A 21,266-nucleotide genomic window follows, 5' to 3' on the forward strand; every position below is an offset into this window, starting at 1 on the left:
ATAATACTGCCCCCTATATACAAGAATATTACTACTATAATACTGCCCCCAATGTACAAGAATATAACTACTATAATACTGCCTCCTATATACAAGAATATAACTACTATAATACTGCCCCTATATACAAGAATATAACTACTATAATACTGCCCCCTATGTACAAGAATATAACTACTATAATACTGCCCCTATATACAAGAATATAACTACTATAATACTGCCCCCTATATACAAGAATATAACTACTATAATACTGCCCCTATATACAAGAATATTACTACTATAATACTGCCCCCAATGTACAAGAATATAACTACTATAATACTGCCTCCTATATACAAGAATATAACTGCTATAATACTGCTCCCTATATACAAGAATATAACTACTATAATACTGCCCCTATATACAAGAATATAACTACTATAATACTGCCCCCTATGTACAAGAATATAACTACTATAATATTGCCCCTATATACAAGAATATAACTACTATAATACTGCTCCTATATACAAGAATATAACTACTATAATACTGCTCCCTATATACAAGAATATAACTACTATAATACTGCCTCCTATATACAAGAATATAACTACTATAATACTGCCCCTATATACAAGAATATAACTACTATAATACTGCCCGCTATGTACAAGAATATAACTACTATAATACTGCCCCCTATGTACAAAAATATAACTACTATAATACTGCCCCCTATGTACAAGAATATAACTACTATAATACTGCTCCTATATACAAGAATATAACTACTATAATACTGCCTCCTATATACAAGAATATAACTACTATAATACTGCCCCCTATGTACAAGAATATAACTACTATAATACTGCCCCTATATACAAGAATATAACTGCTATAATACTGCCCCCTATATACAAGAATATAACTACTATAATACTGCCCCCTATATACAAGAATATAACTACTATATTACTTCCCCTATATACAAGAATATAACTACTATAATACTGCCCCCTATATACAAGAATATAACTACTATAATACTGCCCCCTATATACAAGAATATAACTACTATAATACTGCTCCCTATATACAAGAATATAACTACTATAATACTGCTCCCTATATACAAGAATATAACTACTATAATACTGCCCCCTATGTACAAGAATATAACTACTATAATACTGCCCCTATATACAAGAATATAACTACTATAATACTGCTCCTATATACAAGAATAGAACTACTATAATACTGCCCGCTATGTACAAGAATATAACTACTATAATACTGCTCCTATATACAAGAATATAACTACTATAATACTGCTCCCTATATACAAGAATATAACTACTATAATACTGCCACCTATGTACAAGAATATAACTACTATAATACTGCCCCTGTATACAAGAATATAACTACTATAATACTGCTCCTATATACAAGAATATAACTGCTATAATACTGCCCCCTATATACAAGAATATAACTACTATAATGCTGCCCCCTATGTACAAGAATTCGGCACATGAGAATCCACCCTTAAATTTCAGACTCCCTATTAAATAATTTGTCAGCTGCTCAGTTTGCTAAGCAATGGCCAAAATATAAGTCCTCTCCGGGGATGGATCAACATCAGTTGAGGCCCCTGGATCCTTGGAACAGGACAAGTAGAGGGTATTGCTGCCCTAACAATAGCCCCATATTGTGCTTAAATAATGCCATCCAGTGCTCAAATACACAAATAGCCCCATATAGTACCCAAATATACCACTGTACATTGCCTAAATAATACCACAGATGACTCCATGAAGCAATTCGCAATGAACTAACATCTATGGCAGTCCACACCTGGTGGAGAATGGAGATCTCTAAGAGGTGAAGGCCCAGGGCAATTGCCCTTCTTGCCCATGATACAATCCAAAAACATAACAATTTTTATTGTAACTTCTCCTCGATTGGATCGTTAATAATTATAACGATGTTTTTGACCCCCCCTCTTAGTAACGGTCTACCGTGGAATAGGTTGACTGTCATGTTTTCTTGCATCTATCGACAGGAAGTCTATTGTGTGCTGGTAAATATCTTCCCCGACAATCACAAATCAAACATTTCTGGAGATCCTGACATTTTTTACACATTTCTTTGAGTGATAAGAAGAATTGTAAACCAGTAACACTTACATGCTTCCATTTCCATGTCCCGGGGCACCACATGAGCCGCTCACGCTGCCAGCGCGGCGAAGGTTAAACATTAGCAGCGGCTCCAGACAACGTGCAAACTCGGCTGCATAATCTGTGTTGATCTGCAATTCACGCAAGAAACGTTATTAGAATTTCCATCATTGTATAATAAAAAGTTTTGCAACTTTTTAATAAACTTTGTGTTACAATTTCTCACTAATTCCAAGATCTCTTCTTGCTGTCAGTGAATAGAAACATTCTTCTTCCTTTTTTTTTTTTTACATCCAGAGGCTACATACCCGTACAGACCTAATACTTGTCACAGCTGAAGGTTTGCTATCATTGTATCCAGTCTAGACAACTTAACCCACCTTGCTACTCTGTGATGGCCGCAAACGATGTGGAAGTTTTACAATTTTCAGCAGACGTTCCATTAGTTGCTGTAAAGATGTATATGAGATATGAGACAACGCATATGAAAGCTTCACTCTGTGTATACGAGTACTCACGATATAAAGACACTTACATAACCCAGGTCCAAGAACTCAGCCTTGTTAGCTGAGCTGAGGAACGCAGAGCACGTGACCAGATGGACCTAACACAGGAAAAGAAAAAAAATGCTCAAAGAGATACCCCTGCCCGGAACACAGTCCCCTTTCCGCCCCTAACTCCCCTCTAATATTAAAAAAAAATAAAAATTAAATATGGTATTCCAGCCACACACACATTTATCATCAATCCACTGAATAGGTCATAAATGTTAGATCTGTGGGGGTCCAACTGCTGGGACCCTTACCAAATGCTAGAATGGGGGTTGGCAGTCCCCCTTTCCCCAGCCTCGGGGTGTTTCTCCATTAGCTCAGCTGTTTCCGTCACACCCAAAAAGTTTAAATAGGGGGGCAGCGCTCCTGCTTTTCTGCCAAATTAAAATTTCACAAGGTGTGACACATTTGTGACCCCTTCTACCAATCTGTGGGGGTCCCAGTAGTCGGCCCCACTGATCTAATCTTTATGAACTAATCAAGCGGATCGGTGATAATTGTGTGTGCGGTGAAATTAAAGGGTTTTTCTAGTTTAATTTAAATATGGAATATTGTTTGTATAATAAAAATGTCTCCAACTTTCTAACAACTTTCTTTGTGTTTCAACTTCTTATCATTTTAAACGTTTCTGCTTGCTGTCAGTGAATGTAAACATACTGGTTAATATCCATAAGCTTTAAACTTTTTCCTGATCCTGCGTAACTGAGACACGTTCCTGGTTATTACCAGAGACACCTCTGAGTGACAACACCAGATCTTCCAAGTGAGTAGAAATTCATCGGTGCCACCCAGCGGCTGCGCCCCCTGTTGGTAAGCAGCAGCCTGTACAGCAGCTAACAAAAAGTGCAGATTAAATATTTTTGTAATCATTATTGGGATTTATTTTTTTCTTTTTAACCATACACTTAGGGTCGTCTTACACGGCCCGACTTGGGCCGTGTAAACGAGCGCCGATCAATTAGACAGCTATCGGCGCTCATTTGCCCATTTCACAAGGAGCTATGTATGGGTACGAGAGCTCATTTACCCGATAATTGGCCCGTGTAAAAGGGCCTTTACAATAGCTGTTGTCTGACCGCTATCCCTACTCCTCCATATACATGTACCATTGACTCAGCCGAGCATGCATGTGTTTTTAATGGGGAGAGAGGAATAAAGGTTTCTAGTGACGGTTTATCTTCCATGGGAACAAATGATTGGGTATGTTAAACTCCAACATGCCCGATCCTTCTTTCACCCCGACATCTGCCATCGACAGAGTATTGGGACACCCCCATACACAATAAAATTGGTCTGTTTGGACAACTTTCCTCTAACGTGTGTATAAGTATCTTAACAGGGTTTTCTGAGTTCAGCAAAAATCTTGCCAATCGGGGGAAAATACCATAAAAAAATAAAAGAGCCACCTGACAGATCCCCCTATATTCCAGGGCAGCCGCTCTTGCGCTCACCGCCACTCTGTGTTGACAGTGCTGCAGCGAAGACGTGCCCGTATAACCACTTGATCGCTGCAGCCAATCACAGGCCTCAGTGGTATATGGCACTGGACCACTGAGGTCAGTGATTGGCTGCAGCAATCACGTGGGTGTACGGGCACGGCAAAGCTGCAGCACATTTAGATCCCCAGTAAACTGCAGAACATTGGGCCTCATTAATCAAAACTGTCTAATAGTAAAACTGGCCTTGTTGCCCATAGCAACCAATCACAGTGCAGCTTTAATTTTCCGAGAGCAGTTTAAGAAATGAAAGCTGCGCTCTGAGTGGTTGCTATGGTCTACAAGGCCAGTTTTACTGTTAAACTGTTTTGAGGCCCTATATTCTAAATGTAAAAAATGTATATACTTACCCATAGTCATGGAGACTCTGTGCCCCTCTTCTTCCTGGGTGCTGGAGAGGGCAGGTAGATACTGGTGAATGGCATCACCAGCCTGCCTGCTCCATACAGGGGACGGTGTCTAATATTAGGAAATAGCAAAGCTTCTGGTGGCATTTCAAGACTACAACTTTCCCTCTATCAGCCAGGAGGAGAAGTGGTGGTCTGAAGTTATGGAGACACTCATGTAAAGTTTTAAAATCATTATCAAATTACACAATGGGAGAGATTTACAAAGCAAAATGCGCTCGTTTTAAAAAGTATCCAGAAAAAGGGGTGTGAGAGAAGCTGTAAAATGCGCCAAAATTTATCAATGCCGTGAGCTATTCTTTTGAGGCAGAATACTAATGTAAAGTACGGCAGCCAATAGGTGGCGTAAGGAAATCTGTCTAACATGCCTAGCAATATGCGCCAAATTTATTATTCAATGTGCGTTACTGTGATCAATTTGGCGCATTTTCCATCTGTCTGGTCTACAATTATTCTGTTAATATATTTCCCCCAATATAAGAACTGTATACGTCTAATCCATATGATAAGCGGGCTCTTACTTGTAAGGTGGGTAACAGGGAGGCCAGGCGAGAGAGTTGGTCTTTAAAGGTTTTCTCCTTCTCTTCATATTGACTTCAACCATGGAAAAGAGAGATGGATAGAATTATTACAAATATATATATACAGTATAATATAGTATAATGCAGTGTAATACATACAGTATAATATAGTATAGTGCAGTATAATACATACAGTATAATATAGTATAGTGCAGTGTAATACATACAGTATAATATAGTATAGTGCAGTGTAATACATACAGCATAATATAGTATAATGCAGTGTAATACATACAGTATAATATAGTATAATGCAGTGTAATACATACAGTATAATATAGTATAGTGCAGTATAATACATACAGTATAATATAGTATAGTGCAGTATAATACATACAGTATAATATAGTATAATGCAGTATAATACATACAGTATAATATAGTATAATATAGTATAGTGCAGTATAATACATACAGTATAATATAGTATAGTGCAGTGTAATACATACAGTATAGTATAGTGCAGTGTAATACATACAGCATAATATAGTATAATGCAGTGTAATACATACAGTATAATATAGTATAATGCAGTGTAATACATACAGTATAATATAGTATAATGCAGTGTAATACATACAGTATAATATAGTATAATGCAGTGTAATACATACAGTATAATATAGTATAGTGCAGTATAATACATACAGTATAATATAGTATAGTGCAGTGTAATACATACAGTATAATATAGTATAGTGCAGTGTAATACATACAGTATAATATAGTATAGTGCAGTGTAATACATACAGTATAATATAGTATAATGCAGTGTAATACATATAGTATAATATAGTATAGTGCAGTGTAATACATACAGTATAATATAGTATAATGCAGTGTAATACATACAGTATAATATAGTATAGTGCAGTGTAATACATACAGTATAATATAGTATAATGCAGTGTAATACATACAGTATAATATAGTATAATGCAGTATAATACATACAGTATAATATAGTATAATGCAGTGTAATACATACAGTATAATATAGTATAGTGCAGTATAATACATACAGTATAATATAGTATAGTGCAGTATAATACATACAGTATAATATAGTATAATGCAGTATAATACATACAGTATAATATAGTATAGTGCAGTGTAATACATACAGTATAATATAGTATAGTGCAGTGTAATACATACAGTATAATATAGTAAAATGCAGTGTAATACATACAGTATAATATAGTATAATGCAGTGTAATACATACAGTATAATATAGTATAATATAGTACAATACATACAGTATAATATAGTATAATGCAGTGTAATACATACAGTATAATATAGTATAATGCAGTATAATACAGTATAATATAGTATAATGCAGTATAATACATACAGTATAGTATAGTGCAGTGTAATACATACAGTATAATATAGTATAGTGCAGTATAATACATACAGTATAATATAGTATAGTGCAGTGTAATACATACAGTATAATATAGTATAATGCAGTGTAATACATACAGTATAATATAGTATAATGCAGTGTAATACATACAGTATAATATAGTATAGTGCAGTGTAATACATACAGTATAATATAGTATAATGCAGTGTAATACATACAGTATAATATAGTATAATGCAGTGTAATACATATAGTATAATATAGTATAGTGCAGTGTAATACATACAGTATAATATAGTATAATGCAGTGTAATACATACAGTATAATATAGTATAGTGCAGTGTAATACATACAGTATAATATAGTATAATGCAGTGTAATACATATAGTATAATATAGTATAGTGCAGTGTAATACATACAGTATAATATAGTAAAATGCAGTGTAATACATACAGTATAATATAGTATAATGCAGTGTAATACATACAGTATAATATAGTATAATGCAGTATAATACATACAGTATAATATAGTATAATGCAGTGTAATACATACAGTATAATATAGTATAGTGCAGTGTAATACATACAGTATAATATAGTACAGTGCAGTGTAATACATACAGTATAATATAGTATAGTGCAGTATAATACATACAGTATAATATAGTATAGTGCAGTATAATACATACAGTATAATATAGTATAATGCAGTGTAATACATACAGTATAATATAGTATAGTGCAGTGTAATACATACAGTATAATATAGTATAATGCAGTGTAATACATACAGTATAATATAGTATAATGCAGTGTAATACATACAGTATAATATAGTATAATGCAGTGTAATACATACAGTATAATATAGTATAGTGCAGTATAATACATACAGTATAATATAGTATAATGCAGTGTAATACATACAGTATAATATAGTATAATGCAGTATAATACATACAGTATAATATAGTATAGTGCAGTGTAATACATACAGTATAATATAGTATAGTGCAGTGTAATACATACAGTATAATATAGTATAGTGCAGTGTAATACATACAGTATAATATAGTATAGTGCAGTGTAATACATACAGTATAATATAGTATCGTGCAGTGTAATACATACAGTATAATATAGTATAGTGCAGTATAATACATACAGTATAATATAGTATAATATAGTATAGTGCAGTATAATATAGTATAATGCAGTGTAATACATACAGTATAATATAGTATAATGCAGTGTAATACATACAGTATAATATAGTATAGTGCAGTATAATACATACAGTATAATATAGTATAATGCAGTGTAATACATACAGTATAATATAGTATAGTGCAGTATAATACATACAGTATAATATAGTATAATGCAGTGTAATACATACAGTATAATATAGTATAGTGCAGTGTAATACATACAGTATAATATAGTATAGTGCAGTATAATACATACAGTATAATATAGTATAGTGCAGCGTAATACATACAGTATAATATAGTATAGTGCAGTGTAATACATACAGTATAATATAGTATAGTGCAGCATAATACATACAGTATAATATAGTATAGTGCAGTGTAATACATACAGTATAATATAGTATAGTGCAGCGTAATACATACAGTATAATATAGTATAGTGCAGTGTAATACATACAGTATAATATAGTATAGTGCAGCGTAATACATACAGTATAATATAGTATAGTGCAGTGTAATACATACAGTATAATATAGTATAGTGCAGCGTAATACATACAGTATAATATAGTATAGTGCAGTGTAATACATACAGTATAATATAGTATAATGCAGTATAATACATACAGTATAATATAGTATAGTGCAGTGTAATACATACAGTATAATATAGTATAATGCAGTGTAATACATACAGTATAATATAGTATAATGCAGTGTAATACATACAGTATAATATAGTATAGTGCAGTGTAATACATACAGTATAATATAGTATAATGCAGTGTAATACATACAGTATAATATAGTATAATGCAGTGTAATACATACAGTATAATATAGTATAATGCAGTGTAATACATACAGTATAATATAGTATAGTGCAGTGTAATACATACAGTATAATATAGTATAGTGCAGTATAATACATACAGTATAATATAGTATAATGCAGTATAATACATACAGTATAATATAGTATAGTGCAGTGTAATACATACAGTATAATATAGTATAGTGCAGTGTAATACATACAGTATAATATAGTATAGTGCAGTATAATACATACAGTATAATATAGTATAATGCAGTGTAATACATACAGTATAATATAGTATAGTGCAGTATAATACATACAGTATAATATAGTATAATGCAGTGTAATACATACAGTATAATATAGTATAGTGCAGTATAATACATACAGTATAATATAGTATAATGCAGTGTAATACATACAGTATAATATAGTATAATGCAGTATAATACATACAGTATAATATAGTATAGTGCAGTGTAATACATACAGTATAATATAGTATAATATAGTACAATACATACAGTATAATATAGTATAATGCAGTGTAATACATACAGTATAATATAGTATAATGCAGTATAATACAGTATAATATAGTATAATGCAGTATAATACATACAGTATAGTATAGTGCAGTGTAATACATACAGTATAATATAGTATAGTGCAGTATAATACATACAGTATAATATAGTATAGTGCAGTGTAATACATACAGTATAATATAGTATAATGCAGTGTAATACATACAGTATAATATAGTATAATGCAGTGTAATACATACAGTATAATATAGTATAGTGCAGTGTAATACATACAGTATAATATAGTATAATGCAGTGTAATACATACAGTATAATATAGTATAATGCAGTGTAATACATATAGTATAATATAGTATAGTGCAGTGTAATACATACAGTATAATATAGTATAATGCAGTGTAATACATACAGTATAATATAGTATAGTGCAGTGTAATACATACAGTATAATATAGTATAATGCAGTGTAATACATATAGTATAATATAGTATAGTGCAGTGTAATACATACAGTATAATATAGTAAAATGCAGTGTAATACATACAGTATAATATAGTATAATGCAGTGTAATACATACAGTATAATATAGTATAATGCAGTATAATACATACAGTATAATATAGTATAATGCAGTGTAATACATACAGTATAATATAGTATAGTGCAGTGTAATACATACAGTATAATATAGTACAGTGCAGTGTAATACATACAGTATAATATAGTATAGTGCAGTATAATACATACAGTATAATATAGTATAGTGCAGTATAATACATACAGTATAATATAGTATAATGCAGTGTAATACATACAGTATAATATAGTATAGTGCAGTGTAATACATACAGTATAATATAGTATAATGCAGTGTAATACATACAGTATAATATAGTATAATGCAGTGTAATACATACAGTATAATATAGTATAATGCAGTGTAATACATACAGTATAATATAGTATAGTGCAGTATAATACATACAGTATAATATAGTATAATGCAGTGTAATACATACAGTATAATATAGTATAATGCAGTATAATACATACAGTATAATATAGTATAGTGCAGTGTAATACATACAGTATAATATAGTATAGTGCAGTGTAATACATACAGTATAATATAGTATAGTGCAGTGTAATACATACAGTATAATATAGTATAGTGCAGTGTAATACATACAGTATAATATAGTATCGTGCAGTGTAATACATACAGTATAATATAGTATAGTGCAGTATAATACATACAGTATAATATAGTATAATATAGTATAGTGCAGTATAATATAGTATAATGCAGTGTAATACATACAGTATAATATAGTATAATGCAGTGTAATACATACAGTATAATATAGTATAGTGCAGTATAATACATACAGTATAATATAGTATAATGCAGTGTAATACATACAGTATAATATAGTATAGTGCAGTATAATACATACAGTATAATATAGTATAATGCAGTGTAATACATACAGTATAATATAGTATAGTGCAGTGTAATACATACAGTATAATATAGTATAGTGCAGTATAATACATACAGTATAATATAGTATAGTGCAGCGTAATACATACAGTATAATATAGTATAGTGCAGTGTAATACATACAGTATAATATAGTATAGTGCAGCATAATACATACAGTATAATATAGTATAGTGCAGTGTAATACATACAGTATAATATAGTATAGTGCAGCGTAATACATACAGTATAATATAGTATAGTGCAGTGTAATACATACAGTATAATATAGTATAGTGCAGCGTAATACATACAGTATAATATAGTATAGTGCAGTGTAATACATACAGTATAATATAGTATAGTGCAGCGTAATACATACAGTATAATATAGTATAGTGCAGTGTAATACATACAGTATAATATAGTATAATGCAGTATAATACATACAGTATAATATAGTATAGTGCAGTGTAATACATACAGTATAATATAGTATAATGCAGTGTAATACATACAGTATAATATAGTATAATGCAGTGTAATACATACAGTATAATATAGTATAGTGCAGTGTAATACATACAGTATAATATAGTATAATGCAGTGTAATACATACAGTATAATATAGTATAATGCAGTGTAATACATACAGTATAATATAGTATAATGCAGTGTAATACATACAGTATAATATAGTATAGTGCAGTGTAATACATACAGTATAATATAGTATAGTGCAGTATAATACATACAGTATAATATAGTATAATGCAGTATAATACATACAGTATAATATAGTATAGTGCAGTGTAATACATACAGTATAATATAGTATAGTGCAGTGTAATACATACAGTATAATATAGTATAGTGCAGTATAATACATACAGTATAATATAGTATAATGCAGTGTAATACATACAGTATAATATAGTATAGTGCAGTATAATACATACAGTATAATATAGTATAATGCAGTGTAATACATACAGTATAATATAGTATAGTGCAGTATAATACATACAGTATAATATAGTATAATGCAGTGTAATACATACAGTATAATATAGTATAATGCAGTATAATACATACAGTATAATATAGTATAGTGCAGTGTAATACATACAGTATAATATAGTATAGTGCAGTGTAATACATACAGTATAATATAGTATAATGCAGTGTAATACATACAGTATAATATAGTATAGTGCAGTGTAATACATACAGTATAATATAGTATAGTGCAGTATAATACATACAGTATAATATAGTATAGTGCAGTATAATACATACAGTATAATATAGTATAATATAGTATAGTGCAGTATAATATAGTATAGTGCAGTATAATACATACAGTATAATATAGTATAGTGCAGTATAATACATACAGTATAATATAGTATAATGCAGTGTAATACATACAGTATAATATAGTATAGTGCAGTATAATACATACAGTATAATATAGTATAATGCAGTGTAATACATACAGTATAATATAGTATAGTGCAGTATAATACATACAGTATAATATAGTATAATATAGTATAGTGCAGTATAATATAGTATAGTGCAGTATAATACATACAGTATAATATAGTATAGTGCAGCATAATACATACAGTATAATATAGTATAGTGCAGTGTAATACATACAGTATAATATAGTATAGTGCAGTGTAATACATACAGTATAATATAGTATAATGCAGTGTAATACATACAGTATAATATAGTATAATGCAGTGTAATACATACAGTATAATATAGTATAGTGCAGCGTAATACATACAGTATAATATAGTATAGTGCAGTGTAATACATACAGTATAATATAGTATAGTGCAGTGTAATACATACAGTATAATATAGTATAGTGCAGTGTAATACATACAGTATAATATAGTATAGTGCAGTATAATACATACAGTATAATATAGTATAAAATAGTATAGTGCCGTATAATACATACAGTATAATATAGTATAATGCAGTGTAATACATACAGTATAATATAGTATAATGCAGTGTAATACATACAGTATAATATAGTATAATGCAGTGTAATACATACAGTATAATATAGTATAATGCAGTGTAATACATACAGTATAATATAGTATAGTGCAGTATAATACATACAGTATAATATAGTATAATATAGTATAGTGCAGTATAATATAGTATAGTGCAGTATAATACATACAGTATAATATAGTATAGTGCAGCATAATACATACAGTATAATATAGTATAGTGCAGAGTAATACATACAGTATAATATAGTATAATGCAGTGTAATACATACAGTATAATATAGTATAGTGCAGTGTAATACATACAGTATAATATAGTATAGTGCAGTGTAATACATACAGTATAATATAGTATAGTGCAGTGTAATACATACAGTATAATATAGTATAATGCAGTGTAATACATACAGTATAATATAGTATAATGCAGTGTAATACATACAGTATAATATAGTATAATGCAGTGTAATACATACAGTATAATATAGTATAGTGCAGTATAATACATACAGTATAATATAGTATAATGCAGTATAATACATACAGTATAATATAGTATAATGCAGTATAATACATACAGTATAATATAGTATAGTGCAGTGTAATACATACAGTATAATATAGTATAGTGCAGTGCAATACATACAGTATAATATAGTATAGTGCAGTATAATACATACAGTATAATATAGTATAATGCAGTATAATACATACAGTATAATATAGTATAATGCAGTATAATACATACAGTATAATATAGTATAGTGCAGTATAATACATACAGTATAATATAGTATAATGCAGTGTAATACATACAGTATAATATAGTATAATGCAGTGTAATACATACAGTATAATATAGTATAGTGCAGTATAATACATACAGTATAATATAGTATAATGCAGTGTAATACATACAGTATAATATAGTATAATGCAGTATAATACATACAGTATAATATAGTATAGTGCAGTATAATACACACAGTATAATATAGTATAATGCAGTGTAATACATACAGTATAATATAGTATAATGCAGTGTAATACATACAGTATAATATAGTATAGTGCAGTGTAATACATACAGTATAATATAGTATAGTGCAGTGTAATACATACAGTATAATATAGTATAGTGCAGTGTAATACATACAGTATAATATAGTATAATGCAGTATAATACATACAGTATAATATAGTATAGTGCAGTATAATACATACAGTATAATATAGTATAATGCAGTGTAATACATACAGTATAATATAGTATAATGCAGTGTAATACATACAGTATAATATAGTATAGTGCAGTATAATACATACAGTATAATATAGTATAATGCAGTGTAATACATACAGTATAATATAGTATAATGCAGTATAATACATACAGTATAATATAGTATAGTGCAGTATAATACACACAGTATAATATAGTATAATGCAGTGTAATACATACAGTATAATATAGTATAATGCAGTGTAATACATACAGTATAATATAGTATAGTGCAGTGTAATACATACAGTATAATATAGTATAATGCAGTGTAATACATACAGTATAATATAGTATAGTGCAGTGTAATACATACAGTATAATATAGTATAATGCAGTGTAATACATACAGTATAATATAGTATAGTGCAGTGTAATACATACAGTATAATATAGTATAGTGCAGTATAATACATACAGTATAATATAGTATAGTGCAGTGTAATACATACAGTATAATATAGTATAATGCAGTATAATACATACAGTATAATATAGTATAATATAGTATAGTGCAGTATAATACATACAGTATAATATAGTATAATGCAGTGTAATACATACAGTATAATATAGTATAGTGCAGTATAATATAGTATAATGCAGTATAATACATACAGTATAATATAGTATAATGCAGTGTAATACATACAGTATAATATAGTATAATGCAGTATAATACATACAGTATAATATAGTATAGTGCAGTATAATACATACAGTATAATATAGTATAGTGCAGTGTAATACATACAGTATAATATAGTATAATGCAGTGTAATACATACAGTATAATATAGTATAGTGCAGTATAATACATACAGTATAATATAGTATAGTGCAGTGTAATACATACAGTATAATATAGTATAATATAGTATAGTGCAGTATAATACATACAGTATAATATAGTATAATGCAGTGTAATACATACAGTATAATATAGTATAATGCAGTATAATACAGTATAATATAGTATAATGCAGTATAATACATACAGTATAGTATAGTGCAGTGTAATACATACAGTATAATATAGTATAGTGCAGTATAATACATACAGTATAATATAGTATAGTGCAGTATAATACATACAGTATAATATAGTATAGTGCAGTGTAATACATACAGTATAATATAGTATAATGCAGTGTAATACATACAGTATAATATAGTATAATGCAGTGTAATACATACAGTATAATATAGTATAATGCAGTATAATACATACAGTATAATATAGTATAGTGCAGTATAATACATACAGTATAATATAGTATAGTGCAGTGTAATACATACAGTATAATATAGTATAATGCAGTGTAATACATACAGTATAATATAGTATAGTGCAGTATAATACATACAGTATAATATAGTATAGTGCAGTGTAATACATACAGTATAATATAGTATAATATAGTATAGTGCAGTATAATACATACAGTATAATATAGTATAATGCAGTATAATACATACAGTATAATATAGTATAATATAGTATAGTGCAGTATAATACATACAGTATAATATAGTATAATGCAGTGTAATACATACAGTATAATATAGTATAGTGCAGTATAATATAGTATAATGCAGTATAATACATACAGTATAATATAGTATAATGCAGTGTAATACATACAGTATAATATAGTATAATGCAGTATAATACATACAGTATAATATAGTATAGTGCAGTATAATACATACAGTATAATATAGTATAGTGCAGTGTAATACATACAGTATAATATAGTATAATGCAGTGTAATACATACAGTATAATATAGTATAGTGCAGTATAATACATACAGTATAATATAGTATAGTGCAGTGTAATACATACAGTATAATATAGTATAATATAGTATAGTGCAGTATAATACATACAGTATAATATAGTATAATGCAGTGTAATACATACAGTATAATATAGTATAATGCAGTATAATACAGTATAATATAGTATAATGCAGTATAATACATACAGTATAGTATAGTGCAGTGTAATACATACAGTATAATATAGTATAGTGCAGTATAATACATACAGTATAATATAGTATAGTGCAGTGTAATACATACAGTATAATATAGTATAATGCAGTGTAATACATACAGTATAATATAGTATAATGCAGTATAATACATACAGTATAATATAGTATAATATAGTATAGTGCAGTATAATACATACAGTATAATATAGTATAATGCAGTATAATACATACAGTATAATATAGTATAATGCAGTGTAATACATACAGTATAATATAGTATAGTGCAGTATAATACATACAGTAAAATATAGTATAATGCAGTGTAATACACACAGTATAATATAGTATAATGCAGTGTAATACATACAGTATAATATAGTATAATGCAGTATAATACATACAGTATAATATAGTATAGTGCAGTATAATACATACAGTATAATATAGTATAGTGCAGTGTAATACATACAGTATAATATAGTATAATGCAGTGTAATACATACAGTATAATATAGTATAATGCAGTGTAATACATACAGTATAATATAGTATAATGCAGTATAATACATACAGTATAATATAGTATAGTGCAGTGTAATACATACAGTATAATATAGTATAATGCAGTATAATACATACAGTATAATATAGTATAATATAGTATAGTGCAGTGTAATACATACAGTATAATATAGTATAATGCAGTGTAATACATACAGTATAATATAGTATAGTGCAGTGTAATACATACAGTATAATATAGTATAATATAGTATAGTGCAGTATAATACATACAGTATAATATAGTATAATGCAGTATAATACATACAGTATAATATAGTATAATGCAGTGTAATACATACAGTATAATATAGTATAGTGCAGTATAATACATACAGTATAATATAGTATAGTGCAGTATAATACATACAGTAAAATATAGTATAATGCAGTGTAATACACACAGTATAATATAGTATAATGCAGTGTAATACATACAGTATAATATAGTATAATGCAGTATAATACATACAGTATAATATAGTATAATGCAGTGTAATACATACAGTATAATATAGTATAATGCAGTATAATACATACAGTATAATATAGTATAGTGCAGTATAATACATACAGTATAATATAGTATAGTGCAGTGTAATACATACAGTATAATATAGTATAATGCAGTGTAATACATACAGTATAATATAGTATAGTGCAGTATAATACATACAGTAAAATATAGTATAATGCAGTGTAATACATACAGTATAATATAGTATAATGCAGTATAATACATACAGTATAATATAGTATAATGCAGTGTAATACATACAGTATAATATAGTATAATGCAGTATAATACATACAGTATAATATAGTATAGTGCAGTATAATACATACAGTATAATATAGTATAGTGCAGTGTAATACATACAGTATAATATAGTATAATGCAGTGTAATACATACAGTATAATATAGTATAATGCAGTATGATACATACAGTATAATATAGTATAATGCAGTATAATACATACAGTATAATATAGTATAATGCAGTGTAATACATACAGTATAATATAGTATAGTGCAGTATAATACATACAGTAAAATATAGTATAATGCAGTGTAATACATACAGTATAATATAGTATAATGCAGTGTAATACATACAGTATAATATAGTATAATGCAGTGTAATACATACAGTATAATATAGTATAGTGCAGTGTAATACATACAGTATAATATAGTATAGTGCAGTATAATACATACAGTATAATATAGTATAGTGCAGTGTAATACATACAGTATAATATAATATAATGCAGTGTAATACATACAGTATAATATAGTATAGTGCAGTGTAATACATACAGTATAATATAGTATAGTGCAGTATAATATAGTATAGTGCAGTGTAATACATACAGTATAATATAGTATAATGCAGTAATACATACAGTATAATATAGTATAATGCAGTGTAATACATACAGTATAATATAGTATAGTGCAGTATAATACATACAGTATAATATAGTATAGTGCAGTATAATACATACAGTATAATATAGTATAATGCAGTATAATACATACAGTATAATATAGTATAATGCAGTGTAATACATACAGTATAATATAGTATAGTGCAGTGTAATACATACAGTATAATATAGTATAATGCAGTGTAATACATACAGTATAATGCAGTGTAATACATACAGTATAATATAGTATAATGCAGTGTAATACATACAGTATAATATAGTATAATGCAGTGTAATACATACAGTATAATATAGTATAATGCAGTGTAATACATACAGTATAATATAGTATAGTGCAGTATAATACATACAGTATAATATAGTATAATGCAGTGTAATACATACAGTATAATATAGTATAATATAGTATAGTGCAGTATAATATAGTATAGTGCAGTATAATACATACAGTATAATATAGTATAGTGCAGTGTAATACATACAGTATAATATAGTATAATGCAGTGTAATACATACAGTATAATATAGTATAATGCAGTATAATACATACAGTATAATATAGTATAGTGCAGTGTAATACATACAGTATAATATAGTATAGTGCAGTGTAATACATACAGTATAATATAGTATAGTGCAGTGTAATACATACAGTATAATATAGTATAGTGCAGTGTAATACATACAGTATAATATAGTATAATGCAGTGTAATACATACAGTATAATATAGTATAGTGCAGTGTAATACATACAGTATAATATAGTATAATGCAGTGTAATACATACAGTATAATATAGTATAATGCAGTGTAATACATACAGTATAATATAGTATAATGCAGTGTAATACATACAGTATAATATAGTATAATGCAGTGTAATACATACAGTATAATATAGTATAGTGCAGTATAATACATACAGTATAATATAGTATAATGCAGTGTAATACATACAGTATAATATAGTATAGTGCAGTGTAATACATACAGTATAATATAATATAGTGCAGTGTAATACATACAGTATAATATAGTATAATGCAGTGTAATACATACAGTATAATATAGTATAATGCAGTGTAATACATACAGTATAATATAGTATAATGCAGTATAATACATACAGTATAATATAGTATAATGCAGTATAATACATACAGTATAATATAGTATAGTGCAGTGTAATACATACAGTATAATATAGTATAATGCAGTGTAATACATACAGTATAATATAGTATAGTGCAGTATAATACATACAGTATAATATAGTATAATGCAGTGTAATACATACAGTATAATATAGTATAGTGCAGTATAATACATACAGTATAATATAGTATAGTGCAGTATAATACATACAGTATAATATAGTATAGTGCAGTGTAATACATACAGTATAATATAGTATAGTGCAGTGTAATACATACAGTATAATATAGTATAATGCAGTGTAATACATACAGTATAATATAGTATAGTGCAGTATAATACATACAGTATAATATAGTATAATGCAGTGTAATACATACAGTATAATATAGTATAGTGCAGTATAATACATACAGTATAATATAGTATAGTGCAGTATAATACATACAGTATAATATAGTATAGTGCAGTGTAATACATACAGTATAATATAGTATAGTGCAGCGTAATACATACAGTATAATATAGTATAGTGCAGTGTAATACATACAGTATAATATAGTATAGTGCAGTATAATACATACAGTATAATATAGTATAATGCAGTGTAATACATACAGTATAATATAGTATAGTGCAGTATAATACATACAGTATAATATAGTATAATGCAGTGTAATACATACAGTATAATATAGTATAGTGCAGTACAATACATACAGTATAATATAGTATAATGCAGTGTAATACATACAGTATAATATAGTATAGTGCAGTGTAATACATACAGTATAATATAGTTGCCTCTTGTTCGGACTATTGAGGAATTATTTCCGGATAAATGGTGGGCTGCACCTATTGTCTTCAGTAAAAACTCAAACAGTTAAACATCAGTTCTCACCACTGAACAGCTTTCAGAAGGATCTTCTTGCGCTCTGCCAGCTTCTCCTGTGAAGATTTCAAAGGATCAAAAGCTTGAAACTTGCTGAAAACTGTATGAGATTTCTCCCTGCTAAAAAGTTCCATCATTTTCTGATAACTTGATCAAAGGAAGTATGCAGAGATCATTTCAAGAAGTTAGTAAGACAGAAGGATGGATAGATTAGATAGATAGATAGATAGATAGATAGATAGATAGATAGATAGATAGATAGATAGATAGATAGATAGATAGATAGATAGATAGATAGATAGATAGATAGATAGATAGATAGATAGATAGGATAGACTGTTTGGCTCACATAAAGATGTAGCAGTGCTAGGTTTTTGTCATTTGTCACTCTGTAAAGTTATGAATTTTCTGTACGGTCACTCAAGACAATTACCATGTGGGGTCTTTAATTTTACATAGGACTGCAGGAAAAGCTACCGCCTCCATAATAATGGGCCCCACTATAGCACCTGGTGTCCTCTCTTCTACACTCTGACACTACAGGGCAGCTCCCTTGTCAGTAGGATTTCTGGGTGCATGTTAGCTTCCACTACTGCTGTAGCTCTGGATACATGTGACTTGTACTATGACTGCTGTCTGTGATCCTTGCAGTGAATGTTCCCAGGATACCTGCATGCTGCTGAACAGGGAATTGATTGACGTCTCCTCCTCATCGGCGCTGTTGCGAACCTCTTCAATCATGGCCTTCAGTAGGATAATGGCCTCTCGGGTTGACGTCTGCAGCTCCTTCACTGTCTGGATTAAACATCCAAAACTGGAAATGTTAAGTCTGAAAATGTAGATCATGTATAGGTGCCCGTCTGCTGCACAGGTGCCGTACATGAATTCTATAGCAGCGTGTGTTCTGCCACTGTGTTAGTTTGCTGTCAGTGAATGAGAACATTTAAATTCAGAGGCAGCAGGTCAGTACATACCTGTCCTGCTTTCAGCTGAGTGTTTGGTACAGTTGTTTCCAGTCCAGGCGATACTCTGTGAGCTAAATCCATCTCTGGTAGTCTGCTACAATGTGTCAGTCTGCAGTACAGAGCATTGTCTAGACTGGATACAATTGTATCCTCTTCTCATCTTATAGCAGGACTATCAGAGGCGTACCTTGAGGCTCCTGGGTCCCAAATCTGTACCAGGGCCCCCCACCTTTCATGTGCCATGTATGTGT

At 28.9% G+C, this 21,266-nt stretch overlaps 1 protein-coding gene across 1 annotated transcript in view; it reads right to left on the minus strand.

Annotated features, from left to right (window-relative positions):
* The window catches only part of RNF207 (ring finger protein 207), an 81,120-nt gene that overhangs the window by 19,709 nt on the left and 40,145 nt on the right, over window positions 1–21,266 (minus strand). Inside the window, exons 8-13 of the mRNA XM_075839459.1 lie at window positions 20,720–20,845; window positions 20,060–20,106; window positions 5,153–5,225; window positions 2,713–2,781; window positions 2,558–2,626; window positions 2,187–2,308 (exon numbers count right to left, since the gene is read on the minus strand). Coding sequence (XP_075695574.1) covers window positions 2,187–2,308; window positions 2,558–2,626; window positions 2,713–2,781; window positions 5,153–5,225; window positions 20,060–20,106; window positions 20,720–20,845 — 506 coding nt within the window. The remainder of the gene's footprint in view (window positions 1–2,186; window positions 2,309–2,557; window positions 2,627–2,712; window positions 2,782–5,152; window positions 5,226–20,059; window positions 20,107–20,719; window positions 20,846–21,266) is intronic.

This window comes from Rhinoderma darwinii, chromosome 10 (genome assembly GCF_050947455.1).
Source record: "Rhinoderma darwinii isolate aRhiDar2 chromosome 10, aRhiDar2.hap1, whole genome shotgun sequence".
Lineage (NCBI taxonomy): Eukaryota > Metazoa > Chordata > Amphibia > Anura > Rhinodermatidae > Rhinoderma > Rhinoderma darwinii.